The sequence below is a fragment of the Anas acuta genome, chromosome 1 (assembly GCF_963932015.1).
Source record: "Anas acuta chromosome 1, bAnaAcu1.1, whole genome shotgun sequence".
Taxonomy (NCBI): domain Eukaryota; kingdom Metazoa; phylum Chordata; class Aves; order Anseriformes; family Anatidae; genus Anas; species Anas acuta.
This window is the reverse complement of record NC_088979.1, coordinates 192115906-192130909: the sequence shown is the minus strand read 5'-3', so window position 1 is coordinate 192130909 and position 15004 is coordinate 192115906. Positions and strand designations below refer to the sequence as shown.

The window sequence follows — 15004 nt, the reverse complement described above, 5'->3', positions numbered from 1 at the left end:
CAAGTTTTGGCCTACACGGAACAATTACTTGACCAAAAGTATGCTTCTGTGCACAGTTCATAGACAGAGCAGGTCACAATGCAGCAGGAAACTCCTATCTGCTTTGAAAGCAACTTTTGTTCTAGCTAAATATTTGAAATGAGGCTATCATACTAATATGTTTACCGTATGCAGTTTTAGTCATGTGTGCAATACGTTTGTGACTGATACGAATTTGATTTCTAAATGTTAAATGTTCTTCAAGGATCTGGTTAACAAAACAAACAAAAAAAAATAAACAAACAACAACAAAAACACAGAAAAAGAACAGACCAGTAAATCTACAAGGCCCAAGAGGTATACTGAGACTGTGCATAATCTTTGGGAGTTTCTATTTGATAAAACCCTAGGCTTCTTGTAGATCGTACAAAAGTAAGTACTAGTAATGATAAGTAATGGTAATGATATAGTGAGCCTTTAAAAAAACAGGCTAATGGTGAGGCCAAACATCTTTCAAATTCATTGGAAAATGGCTTTGTTTCAACTCTGGTTATCAGATCATCTTATTATTATATGGTACATGCTTGAAATTTAAGACTATAAATTGAAGACCATTGATGACCAGTTTCTTTTCTAGCTTTTAGCCCACGCACTGCTAAGAAATACATAGCAGGTCATATAGAGTGGAATGCATTCTACCCTTCTGGCTGTTGGGTCTTATTTTAGGTCTTTTATACTTCGGGGGGAAGATGGAGTGGTAGGAATGAACTGTCATGGCTTATTTTTTTATTTAAAGCACTTTTTTTTTTTTTGAGGCAACTGCACATGTATAACATACATGGAAATGTGATAGCTTCTTCCAACTTTTAGACTGTTAACAGAAAAGCCACTGTGTTAAGTGTGCATCCCTCATCCTTCCAGGTTCTATTGATGCTATAGGTAAAGGGAAAGAGTGTGTATTTTGAGATTAATGATATACCCAAGCCTGTTCAGAGTAATGCAAGGTCGGTAAGAGACCATTCTATATTTTATACCTTGTATACTCTTTTGTTTGATGTTCTCCAGTCTGCCCAACACACAGAGATCTCTAGATTCAATGGAGAGTGTTGGCAGTGGTTTGTCACGTACTTAACAATAATAAGTTTGGAGAGAGTAGGTAATGTTCAGTGATTCTTAGGCAATTTTCCAGAAAATAGCCTTTAAAGATAAAGGAAAAAGTCCCCCAGATTTGTGGAGGAGGGGTATACACATATATTTATGTATACAAAAAAGGACAATAGGATCAGTAATAAAATATCTTTTATTAAAATTCTGTAATAATCCATAGTGCTGTTGCAGGCATCTGACGAAGTTTTGTTTGTTTGTTTGTTTTAAAAGAAGACCAACAATTAAATAAGAAAAGTGCTCAATTTGAGTCTCTGCTTTTCTCACCATCACACCCAGTCTGTGCCTTAAAGCTTTATTCAGAATATTTTTCTTGCCTAGAATTGCTTCTTTGTTTCCCACATGTGTTGAGATTTTTGTTTGTAAAGCAATAATAATGAAGCAATATAATTCATTTATATTGTTTCGGTTTTGCATGCAATGCAGATATACTACTGTAACTATAACAGCCTTGTATAGGATCACTGTATTTTAGTCTAAAATTTGAGAAACCAGTCAGAAATAATCCACTTTGAATGTTAAAATGTCCTTTTTTTTGTCTTAATAGGTAACACCAGCCTTCAGACCAAAACAGGGAGTATCACAGTAGGTAGGTCTTGTTTTCTTTCTAAGAAAAGGCTTCTTTCTCTCTCTTTTGTCACTCTTCCCTTCTCCTTTTTAAATTGAAATATTCAAAGGGAAAGTAAAAACCTGATTTTCTAATAATCCTCAGATGTTTGTCTTCACTTTTTCAGGAGTATCATTCATTGTTGTGTATTTGAAGGATATTTTCCAAACTTGTCTCTGACTTAGCTCTTCTGTAGTTGTGCAACACCAATTCTAGCTTTCTACCATACCCCCTGGGCTTTAGCATTAGACTGAGTCTAACTATTTTCTTTTAGATTAAGTTAGGACAAAAGGACATGAGAAAATACTAAGTGTACATCAAATGCAATTACTTTGCCTTTAACCCACTTCTCTTTTTTATTTTAATTATTAAATATGTTTAACTTTCATATCATGTAGTAATACTCATTGATGTTTTACATATTGTGAGGCAGGAAAAAAACTTGTAAGAGCTTAGTGTTTCCAAACCATGGTATTGATCACTGAGTTTTCCATTCAGAAAGAAAAGTAGCTTTTAAATCTTCTCTCATCAATTGAGTTTTTACACAGTGGGATAACAGAGTTATCAATTAGATTATATATCGTACTATGAAAGTATTAGGGCACCTTCTGTGTTGATGTACTGTAAATTGGTCAAGAAAGTAAGAAACTCAATTTCTGGTTATTTCTGTGGCATTAAACTGAAGTAATAGAGCTGTAGACAACACTCAGTGAATCTACCTTGAAGGATTTCCCCTTCTGTAAGTAAATTTGGTTATAGACCTCAATCTAAGACTTCTGTTAACAATAGTGACTACAGTCACTAACTAGGCATCTTGCAGGGACAAGATGTCCTGTCACAACTCTTCTTATGTTTCTAAGCAATCTATATTAATATTCTTGGAAAATAAATGCAATGCACATTTTTATGAGTTAGTCATTAAACCACAGAATTAAATCAAGCTTGCTAGTCTGTTTTTCCTTCAGTTAAATAAACTCATAGACTATGAAGAGCGTTTGAACATTTCTTAACACAGGAGGTAGTTTTTTCCACCAACAGATGATGATTATTTTCCATTAATTAACCAGGTTCAGCTTAAACGTTAAGAAGCATGAACACTGAGAAGCATTGAACTGACTTTATTTTTCAGATTTCAATTCTGAAAATGTTAGTTACAGTTAATCTTTTCTTAAAGAGCATTAGCCCCTCCACGCTTTAATTTTGTATGGATTTTTCCAAAGGCTTTTTCCAAAAGACTTTTAAGATCCAGTGGTTCAGCTCCAAAAACTTGAAAATGTCAAGTTTTAAGTGAAAACTTTTCACATATGAGGAATTCATGCCACAAGGTGACTTGTTGGATTGCCAGAGAGCTGATGGGGATTTGCTGATAGCTGTAAGAACAGCTTAGGTCTTCTGTCTTCCTCAGCTCAATTTTCATAGGCATATAGTTACTTGTTTTACTGCAGGCAGAAATTTATCAATTAATTGAAAAATGCAACCATCACTATTCTATGATCTCTAGATTTTGAGGATGTATTTTTCTGAGAGATTTATTTACAATTCAAAACATAGTTGAGAATGCTGGATTTTCTTTCACAGTATTTGAGAGAAAGTACAACAAAAAATTGGGGGAAATTCTTGGATAATTCTGTATTAACAGGAAACCAATGCTCCTGGCTTTTGCTCTATAATGTACTGGGTATTTTTCGTTATTTGTAGAATAGTTCTATCTCATATATTTATTTTGCGATTACTTGTTTCTGTTTAAAAAAATAAATCTTTTTTTGAAGACCCTATCCAAACCTCAGCTTAATGTTAAGCATCTAACATATGATAGGGTTTCACACTGACATTGTTCAAATACTAAAGTAGGGATAACTCTTTTTGTCAATACCATGTACTTTGTTAGCTGCAGACAAATTGTTTTCCAACCTCATACTAAAAGCTTTCTACTTCTAACACATGTTTTGTGGATTTTGGATGGGTTCTTAATTTGAAACAACCAGACCTATTTTTACTTCTAGTTTACATTATTACTTAGGAAAGTCATTAGAAATCTGAATACTCTTACAAAAAACAGTGGAGTACTTTGTTCTTAGAGCTAATTTGATCTTTAAGTTTCTACTTGGCGCTTCTCCACTGGGTTGACTCCAGTTCACAAATGTCTCTCTTCTGTTAGGAGTCCTGGAACTGGATGCTGTGTTCTAGATGTAGTCTAACAGGTACTGAGTCAAGGGGAATAATCTCCTCTGTTGATGTACTGGCCATGCTCCAGTTAATGCTGTCAGGGATTCTGTTGGCTTCCTTTTCTGCCAGGGCACAGGGCTGGCTCGTGTTCAGTCCAGCCAAAACTTGTTTATTCCTCAACGTTGTTGTCATCGTCTGATTATTCTCTACTCTGCTGCCAAGCCAAATTTTACCCTACCAGCTCAAGATAAATAAATAAATAAATAAATCTTTATTGCTTACCTTTTGCCCAAGGGAAACAACTTCTAGGTTTGGGTAAGAATGGCACTGATTTATGGGTAGCAGGGGCGTACTCGGGAAAGCACACAGACATCCACGAAAGTTCAGTTGTCTTTTTTCTTCCCCAAACAGATGCCAGTGTCAGTTTGAGGTATTCTGCTAACTTCTTCCTTCAAAAACCATGCTGGAGTACCAAAAGGCTTTTGTGACTTAAAATGACAGACTTGCTGTCTAAAATGAACTGAAACCTAGCAATTCAGAGCAAAGTTTCAACTCTTATCTGAGGACTATATTCAAATATCAAGTAGTTACTATCTAGGTTTTTGAGAAAATGAGGTATCTAAGACCATCTGTTGTGATTTGTAAGTGTTATCATAAGGCAGTTCTCTCGTACTGAGACAGAAGGCCTAAATTTTGAGAGAGCATTGATTGTGAAAAACAACATTTAGACATTCATAGAATCATAGGACGGCTTGGGTTGGAAGGGACCTTAAAGATCACTCAGATCCAACCCCCATGCATTGCGCAGGGATGCTATTTGTTGAAGATTGTCATTTTTTCTTAATGTAGCTAATCTTTAGACTTTCTACATACCTTTTTGCAATACCTTTTTGCAAGATTACTCCATGAAAACTGAGTTCTGGGCATTTTTCATGTACTCCTTAGAGTGATATCAGCATCTTATTTCATGTGTCAAGTCTTTATCTTAGGCAAGGTATTGTTCTTAATGCTTAACAACTTTGTTGAGGACATCTTGCTTCACTGGTTTGTTTTGTTGTTGTTGGGTTGGTTGGTTTTTTTTTGGTAGTAGGAAATACTTAAATAACTGAAGTTGCTCAAGAGTGCAACTCTTAAACAGATGGTCATCTGTTCTGTTTCCAGCAGAACGATTCATCCTTGTATTTCCCCTTCAGTGGTCAGTCCTAAAGAAACTGAATTTGAATTATGCACTCTTTCATGTTTTGGCTCTCAGTTACTCACATTAATCTCAGTTAATGGGCATGTATTTAAATATAAAAATATATTGCCTTACTTTTGTTCTGTCATAACTGTAAATTATATGCTGTCTCTATCATTATTAAAGTTATGTATTTTGTCCTACTGGATTCTGTTATTTAATACAATTTCTCCTGTTGAAATATTTATTTGAATTTGCCTTTTTCAGTTATAGAAATTGTCTGCACTGGTTTTATCCACTTTTCTGTCCTGTTCTTCCTCCTTGCTTCTCATTTGTTTAAGTTAAAAAGATGCAAAACTTACACAGCATCTTTAATAGACTTTGCAGAAGTGATGGGCAACTTTAAGTCTCTTGGTATTATTTATATCTTATTTCATATGCAATTAATATTAGATATTAACATTAATTTATTAATATCTTATTAATATGTTAATATAATAAGACCCATATTAATAGATAATATAATAATTATTATAGTATTAATGTATTATTAATGTAATAATAATGTATTGATATAGTAAATATTAATCTATTAATATCTAATTTCAAATTATTCCATAAGTCACATTCAGTTGTTTCTATAAAACATATTTCCTGTTGTTTCTGTAGATCAAAGCTGGGCATGCAGTTTAATGTCATCTTTAGTCTTTGGTTAATGCTGCCAAGGTTTGAAACTTGGCTGTAGTTTTTTCTTCCATTAAAATAAAAAACCTTTCTGTTCACTGTTGTACTATAGAAGTCAAAATCTGTCAAGTCATCCTCCCAAACAGTGTTCTCCAAGGGCATTCTACTTTGTCTCAAGGATTTTTATTGTTTTGCATTGTTTTTGTTTTTGTTGTTTTTTGTATTTTCCAGGTAAATCTGTGCCTCAGTGAACCTATACCTATTGCCATCTTCCTGCATCCTATTTTTTTTTTATACATTCTTCAGACAGAATCCAGTCTCTCACAAATTTATGGTTCTATTATTTTCTTGAAGAATTGAAAATGGAAAAAAACAGCAAAAAATAAATCTTGTAGTGGGGCTACAAAAGGCATCTTTCCACTGTGAAGAACTTTACAGGAGCCACTTTCACATTTGAAGACTGGGAGTTAGGAAGGATTTACTAAATAAACATTAGTCTCTGTAAAGTACCATCAAGTGATGGTGTTGTACAGACTGCTAGCAGTTGTTCTCCCTGAAGAGGGTCACTGTTGTATCATAGGAGCTATTTTTTTCACAGTGCAGAAAAAAGAACTAATAGTATGTTTGTTTAAAACAGAAGAATTAGAGGCTGGATATTTCCTGTATCAGTTGCCAACAAATCTCTGACAAAGTTATGTGGATATTCAGTGATTGGCTGTTAGTACATTTGATTGGGGGTATTTGCAAAAATAGCTGTTATGGGAAATTGTCTATCTGCTGGGACCAGTATTTTTAATAAAAGGTTGATTTGATTTGTATAAACTTCACCTGTTCCAGTATGATTACCTGTTTGAATATTAGGAACATCCTTTTAAAAAGTTATCAGAAAATGTTTCATTGTGACTTACTTACCCAAGCAAAGCTTTTCCAGTTCATTAATTTAAATTATCAGAGTTAATTTGTTCTTTCAGCTATGGACCAGAACTTCTTTAACATAAAATCCTCTGAGATGGGAAATGCATTCACATCCAATTCTAGTTGTTCTTGTTGTTTTGTTTTGCTGGCCAAAGATGGTGTCAGTTTCTCAGCTGACCAAATGTGGATTGGCTACTTTTTCTTTTTTATTACATTAACCTCCCCCAAAAAATTCATTTTAGCTGAGGGATGATAATCCCTTTCCATGTTTCGACTGCTGAAATACACTGATCTTCCCCATCTGTGCTTGGGATCAGAAAAGCTCCAGATGAGTTTGTTTACGTACAGAAAGCTTTAATTAATGCTAGACATCCGTGTTATGATAAATCAAGCTTATTCTCCCATGAATATTTTCACTTTTAAAATAACAAGTTTCAGTCTGGTTTGATTTTTGTTGTTTTAGCGAGTTCTGAAAACTCAGCTGTGCTTCTTGTTCTATACACCCCCAGAAACTAAGAACATTCTCATTCAGTATTTCAAGATTTTTGGCTAATATTTTTGTTCCTAATAGTCTTTGTAGTAACGTGCTTCACTTTTGCTCATGTACATACGTAATTTTTCTTCGCTTCTCTACGGTTGCTTCACAACTTCTTTGCAGTTTTTATCAGCAATAAGTCTGTTCAGCAGTTAGAAAGGTAGCTGCCCAGGACCTCACTGTAATATTGTGGAAATCTGTGTGCTTACAACTGGAATAGGTTGCAAATTATTAAAGTCAACTTCTCAAGTATACAAATAATGCTTTTTTTAAGGGCTTCTATTTCTAGAAAAGGTTGTTCAGAAAGTTTTGTTGTCATAAATTACAGCTAATAAGCTATAGAATAAAGTGTACGTCTGTTTATTCCAGGGCAAAGAATGCATGTTGATTCCCTATGTGCATTACATTACAGTGGTTATATCAGACATTTGTTTAAAATTCAGAGTTCTTCTGTGTAACCACATGTTAAATGCACAACTGCTTGTTGTTTGCATGTGGTAACTTTCCTGGGTAAAGTTTCCTCTGTACAAAGTCCAAACAAATGTACTCTTTTGGAAATTAAAATAAATCTTAAATGTTTCAGATTTTATGCTCAATCAGAATACAAAAGTGAATTTGTCCTTGTGGAAAGAAGTAGGCATTGTTATACTTGGGCAGAAAGAGCATTGTTGAGCTGCAGTAGATCCTACAAGTCCTGCAGGGGTTTGGCTTTGAGACCAGTGCATGCCATAATTCCAGATTGGGAAGATAAGTTTCACGGAGAAACCTGTTTTTCTGAGCAAAGTCTGACATTCAGTAAATGAGTAGAAGCATCAACTGCTTCAACATACAAAAATTGATAAAGTCAGTTCAAACAACAAAGGAAGATTCTAGCAAATATTTATTTAAACAGAGTGAACAACAGCACATTTTTAAATCAATGAATGATACACAAATCCCTTCTTCTTCTTTTTAGATTCATCGGATGGAAGTCTAAAAGCTTCTACACATCAAGGGTCAATAGATGTTTATGTCAGTCAACTAAGAGAAGTGGATCTGAAATCCCAGAAAGGTTAGCAAACTGCAACAAATACGTTTTTGTAGCAACTAATGATGTAAAAGAAAGATTAGAGATTTTTGTTCATCTGTCTAGAAAATACAGTTTCATGATTCTTCATTACCTCGTTTCTTTACCTCGTTACTAGATACTTCTAGTAGAGTAAACTCTGTAAGGGACAATGATACTTAAAATGGATTACAGGATTTTTATATCTTTAATCCTTTATCTTGTCAGTCTGTCCAGCAGACTTCTGCAGAGTTAACTTGAATTACAGTCTTTGTCTTGAAAAAGTTTACTCTATGATACTAGTATGTATATTATTTATATATATATATGTATATCTTATATATGTGTACATAAGGGCAAACATCACGCATTGTATTGCTTTTTCTTGCCTTTTCTTGATGAAATATCCAATTATTGAAATAGGCAGAAAAACAGAGATGAGAGTGTCTTACTCAACCATTCTTCCTTTTTGTTTTTTCCTCATGATTACTTGCTGGAACTTTGCTTTCTAGTTAAAAGGTCACTCCTAAAGTTGGATTCATAGTTTTGCCATTCAGAAGTTATGATATTGTAAATAACAAAGCCCTGAAGACATCTTGTTTATCTTACTTTTGGAGAAAACAAACAAACAAACAACAACAACAACAAAAACTACAGCATTCTTGTGTTAATATGATGGTGTTTTAAAGGAATACGGTATTTGGTAGTTTCCTCTGGTTGTCTATGAGATAATCTTATGCCCTATTAAAATTTAGCAGTTAACCAGAAGGGAAATAATGAAGGAAATACATTGGAATCATATGTGCCATTCTTCTGCACATACTAAGGTGGTTCCATTGGTACAAATAAGTTTATTTTTGTATTATTTCTTAGATACATTTTGAATCACTAAGTTACGTCTCTTTAAATTAGTAGTAAAGAGGAATGTATTTAATAAAAGCTAATTCATGTTACTTTCAAAACATTGCCTGACATCTCTTCTGGCAGCACAGTTTAGTATAGGCAAAGTTGATAAAATTCTGTTTTCATTTACCCTGTAACTTTGGAGTAGCTGCTGACAGCTGCTGAGTAGAAAATGTCCAGTCTGTGATAAATTAGTTGCATGTGTTGGATTTTATGAGTCACATCACTGAGCTACTCTCCAAGGAGGACCTAAAGAAAAGACCTTTCCCCTTTCTTATCCTAAGGCTTCTGTGAATCCAGCAAAATTTAGGCCTAAATTCTATTGGCAGTTATTTCTTCTTCAGGAGTATTCCAGGCAATTGATTCGTCTGAATTTAAATTGCATAGTTAGGGTTGCTTTCTGACTGCTACACAATTATTACATCAGTTTTATCATCATGTTCTGTTTCAGCGTTGGAGATATATTTAAAGAAATGTTTGTGATTTTCTACGGTGATTGTTGAAATTGGATAGAAGCTAAGAAGTGTCTACAGAGCTTATATTTTAAGTACTGCTTGGTTTTTGTTTCAATGTGTAGGATGCAACCTCCAAACATTGTGACTAATTCCAAGTATGACTAACAGTGGTAGGTTGGGGGCCCAGGACTTGCCTTCAATCTGATGCATAGAAACATGTATTTTGGGGAAGCAGATGTCAGAATTTCCATTTTTTTTGCTAGTGTTAACAGACTGTAAGTGGCATCCCATCGTTCCAGAGAAGCAATTCTTTTATAATGTGCTTGTATTGTACTGGATTCATCATCAAATACCATGTCCATGCTCAGGGATGTCAATATGCAACTAGAAAATGAACCTAGAGTCATAATACTTGTTGAAGTCTGTTTTATTTGCTTCCCTTGGCAATCCCCACAATAAGGTCCTCTAGTGAGATCTAGTGAGATGCTAGGAGTGTATGTTAATTTTCATAGTGTCTGAAGAAATACTGTGATCCCATTTTATAAATGTGACATGCCTTCATTTGACATAACCAGGATAATGTATCTGTGTTTATCCTTTGACAGGAAAAAAAGTTAGTGTGTCTGAAGGCTCTTAAAAAATTGTGATTTACCTTATCTAAATAATTGCCTGTTTTGTGATTTGATCCCAATGTTGATCTAACTCGCTTTCATTTAAATTTATATCAGGTTCTATTACAGTCAAGGTACCTGCCTCTCTCAAAGCCTATTTAGAGTTGTCTGGAAGAAAAGTGGATGTGAGCTCAGAGATCCAGTTAAAAGATACACAAAGTGCCTCCAAAGATGATCACGTTACTTTAAGTGGTAAGGCTTACTAATCTTGGCTACCATTAAATGTCTGTTTGGCCTCAGTCAAAGACATCTACACTTTCGTTTGAGTTTATTGCTCTTGGCCTCTTCCTGTTTCATCTGTTTCAGCTTCACACATCTGCTTGTGGCATTGAACTCTCCATGTTACTACATGGCTCTTTTGTTTTGTTTGGTAAATGATTTGTGAATACAAACAACTGCTGCTCTAACAAAAATCTTAGAGCCAAATTCACCCTCAGCATTATTCCAGTGAATTTGTGAGAAGTAAGTCAAGGCTGAATTTGACCCATTGCTTTGTTGGCTTAAGCAATCACATATAATAAATCACCAGGGAATGTCTATTAAAATACAATGAAAATTGTTCTTCGTGCATCTCCATTGGGAGGTTGAATTAAAAGGTATATATGGCATATTTAAAAATGTATGGTGTGTTAAACAGAGTGGGTTAGTCTGAGAAGTGATGGGTGGGAGATAGCTGGGAGAAGAGCAGACGTTGGATTATGGAGGAATAGAGTACATGGAAAGGTGCCTGTGGTTCCTGGAAACATTATTCTAATGCATTTATTTCGAACATGCAAACCCCGAGTCTTGCTGTTTCCTGCTTCAGAAAACCATTGTCAGGGTGTGTATTTCTCTCCCTCCAGACCTGTCCATCCAGAATTTAAGGCTGTTAGTGTTACCAATTACTCACTTTGCTCAAGAGGCAATGTTAATGTAATGTTGGAAGGCTCCAGCTTTGTTTGTGGAAGTGTTATGTCAGTATGACCTGATATGATAACAGAGTGAGTGAGGCTTTGAGTTTTAATTTGTTTTAAAGCTATGAGAATATGTACAAAACTTCTTTTTTCCCCCCATTTAAAAAGGTAATTCTTAAATCCTCAAAGTCAGGAAATACTAGAAATATATGTACATAACCTTAATATGTAACCTGCTTGTATGCAATAGTCTTGAAATGTATAGGCGTATCTCTTCCTGCCTTGAACAGTAATTAGCATCCAAGTTTATTAGTGGTAATTAACTACAGCTTTTTAAAAACAACGGTTAAAACTCCTCAGGCTAGTAACCTGCAGAAGGGTCCCAGATTCCAGTCATGCTCTAGGTAACGAACAGCCTCAGCAGTAAAGCAACACAATTTCCAGTGAATGAGGACCACTGGCCGGTCATCTTGCTGCTCTGGCAATGCTAAAGATAAGATCAGTGTTTCAAATATACACAGATGAATGGCTTCTCTGGGTTCGTGATCCAGTCAGTGTTTATATAGCGCAGTCATCGCTGAAGTGGAAGCAATTTTTCAGCCTACCATACTGTATATAAATGATCCTGGCAGTTTAGGCCAAAAGCGGCTCCAAATTAGCTAACCCTCACATATACAGATCTCAAAGCCAAAATCAGCACCAGCATTTGGCCACTGATCATAGTTGGTTTTAAGAGGTTACAGCATTGTGCAAAAAAAACTATTACATGCAGATGAAAAATGATCAGAATACAGGTAAATGGAAAATAGACCCTGGGAGGAATTTTCTGCAGGATGCAATTCAGCTAAACTAGTACTGGGCTGAAATGGCTTGTCTTCATTTTACACTAGGGATTTAGCTCTGTTGAGTGTTTTCTCTCATAATACAACCAATGATCAGATTCTCCTGCTCTTTTCTCTGCTCTGTAAGAAGCAACAAACCTGAAGGGAGATGAATTATTTGGTTTTGGCGCGTGCTTTGTTCCTTTTCTTACCCTTCTGGAAATAGCTCTTTGGCTTTCTTTGCCAAGTAAGTTAGTAATGTTCCTTTGACATGGCAAGGGAGAAGCTTCCTGCTTCTCCTTCTCTTTACTTTACCCAAAGGGACACTTACTCTTTCTGCAGCCAAGCACTTGCCCCTTCGTTCTCAACAATCACTTCTTAAAGGTGATATATAAGAATATTCTTCTACGAGTAGACGCTGAAATAATTAAAATAACTTTTAATACTCTTTCTATATCATAAAAACATTGTTTACTGTTTAAGTTTTAGCTACAGAGTCTATAGCGATCTTTGTTTAGCTGCAACTAAATAAACATAAAATGGGGAGAGGGGAGGGGTTTTGCTGAGTGGGAAAAAAAAAAAAACTTATTACGAGAGGCATGGCAGCTCAGATTTTTATGCTTCTGAGGTCAAAGGTTTGTTTAAAAATAGATGGCTTTTCAGAGACTGGCCAGTTCTCATGTGGGTAACACTGGAACTGGCTGCCTTCAGGAAGCTTTCTTTGCCTCTGGGAGTATCGTGTGAGAGGTTAGAGAGGAGGCTTTCTAGTGAGAGCGCTGTGGGTTGAGTGAATGTGCACCTCACTATCACCTGCTCCAGGAAGGCCTTCGCTCCTGCTTTTACTGCAGCGATCACCCATGTCCTCACCTTGCTTCAAGGCTCCCACTTCCACACTGAGTGAGGAAGGCAGCATGCTACAGTCCCCCAAGCAATGACATCCAGGGTTCTGCAAGATAGCCAAGGAAAAGGTCTGGGTGTAATCAAAGCAAGAAGATGAGAGCCTGGAGTGAGAGCTTCAGAGGCAGAGTGATGAGACTGTGAAAAGGTGTTTTATTTTTTAGAAGAAAGAGTAAAGGGCTTGCCTGCAAAATTGGCATGCCTGTCAAAGAAGGGATAGAAGCAATGCCAGGGAGTTTATTCTTTTGCAAGGATAATCTGCAAGGATAAGGCATCTGTTTCCTTGACATCAGTAGGCACTCTTGTAGGGTGGTATAATAACAGTTATAAAAACAGAGTTTTCATGCTAAGCACTGCTCCAGCTTCTATCTGTAAAACATTTCTTTGGCCATCTAGTTTGAGAGTATTTGAATAATACCAGTAACTTCTGGTGGTAATCGTGTTAAGACATTTTTTTTACATTCCTTGGTGGAAAGGGTAGGAAGAGAGGGTTCTTATGACAAGGTTCTGTAGCCTTCTCAAGCCCTTAAATCTTGCTGCTAAATGACTCTGCCTTACCTGTTTCTCCAGGTCTGCCTGTATTCTTACATCAGCTCATTTAAGAAGCCTGCACAGACCATTAACTATATCTGGAACTAAATATGGAATTAGGAATGGTAGCAAGCTGATAAGGGATTTTGTGATTTAAGCAGAAAAGGAGCGTAGAATCATAGGATGGTTGGAAGGGACCCTAAAGACCACCCAGTTCCACCCCCTGCCATGGGCAGGGACACCTCCCACCAGACCAGGTTGCCCAAAGCCCCATCCAGCCTGGCCTTGGACACCTCCAGGGATGGGGCATCCACAGCTTCTCTGGGCAGCCTGTGCCAGGGCCTCACCACCCTCAGAGTAAAGAATTTCTTCCTGATATCTAATCTAAACCTACCTTCTTATAATTTAAAGCCATTCGTCTTTGTTGTATCACTACATCCCTTGACAAAGAGTCCCAGCCCAGCTTTTTCCTACAGGCTCCCTTTAGGTACTGGAAGGCCACTAGAAGGTCTAAGCTTAAGAGACTCTTACGGGTTACAAACATGTTAAAAGGAAAGATTAAAATTAAAAGTGAGTGATATGTAAATTCAAAGTGCAAAGGTAGAAACCTGTGCCTTGCCAAGGTAAGGAGTGTTTCAGTAGAAACATTGGTAAATGGGAAGAAAGAATGTTATACAGTTGCAAAAAAAATAAAATAAAAAATAGTGTATTAACAGAACTGTTCTGTAAAACTCAATCCCGTGGCTTTAGGTGGCATTAGTAACACTTTGCTGGAATGAGTCCAGTTTGGAGTCCACTTTGAAAAGCATGTGGACAACTGCAGAAACTTTGAAGAAGAACAAATACTCAGAGGCCTAAAAACATGAGAATGAAAACCAGTCTTGTTTTCTTCTAAAGAAAATGAGATTGAGGGAAGGTGAACTTCTTCACTATGTAAGAAATTGCTGCAGAGGTGGGAAAAATGCATTGTTCTCTGCACACAGGTAATGTAACTAGAAATTGCAATTTGACCTTGCAGTAAAGAAGGCTTAGCTAAATAGTAAGATAAGCTTTATGGTAGTAATTGTAAGGGAAGTAACTGTCAGCAGAGGACGTAGTACTTGCAGTACTGCAGATTTTTGAAAAACAGCCCAGTCAAGCATGTCAGGTTAATTGGATCCTCTGGAAATTGCCTTCAGCCCTGCCTCCTCTTGTCCTAAGCTGATGTGGCCATCTGCTCCCACCTACTTTAAAGTATCTGCAAGGAAGGTTGTGAGGCATGTGGGTGGATAAATCTGGGGAGTAAATGATTGCAGCCAGTGGGCATGCAAACTTTGCTAGCTTGTGTGTTGACAGCTGTAAGTTCACTGGAAAAAGTCTTGCAGTCATTCCTTTGGATCCTTGTAGCTGATGGTATCAATTTCCAAATCTAACTGGAATATAATCCAGATTTACATGGTGTAAATCTTCTGTCTCTTGAGTGGTGCCAGCGACTCATCTGATTCCAGATCTTACTGTACCCTTGGTCCCAGTTCCAGTGCCAGGTTCATACCCCGCAGCCACCTTTGACCTGATGCCATCC

General features: G+C 36.4%; 1 protein-coding gene across 2 annotated transcripts in view; it reads left to right on the top strand.

The window, feature by feature from the left end:
• FAM185A (family with sequence similarity 185 member A) overlaps nucleotides 1-15004 on the top strand; it is a 48288-nt gene that overhangs the window by 28779 nt on the left and 4505 nt on the right. The window contains exons 5-7 of one of the 2 annotated variants that reach the window (XM_068669872.1): nucleotides 1691-1732; nucleotides 8183-8278; nucleotides 10359-10493. In XM_068669872.1, the coding sequence (XP_068525973.1) occupies nucleotides 1691-1732; nucleotides 8183-8278; nucleotides 10359-10493 (273 nt within the window). The remainder of the gene's footprint in view (nucleotides 1-1690; nucleotides 1733-8182; nucleotides 8279-10358; nucleotides 10494-15004) is intronic. The other variant, XM_068669873.1, reaches the window with a different exon arrangement.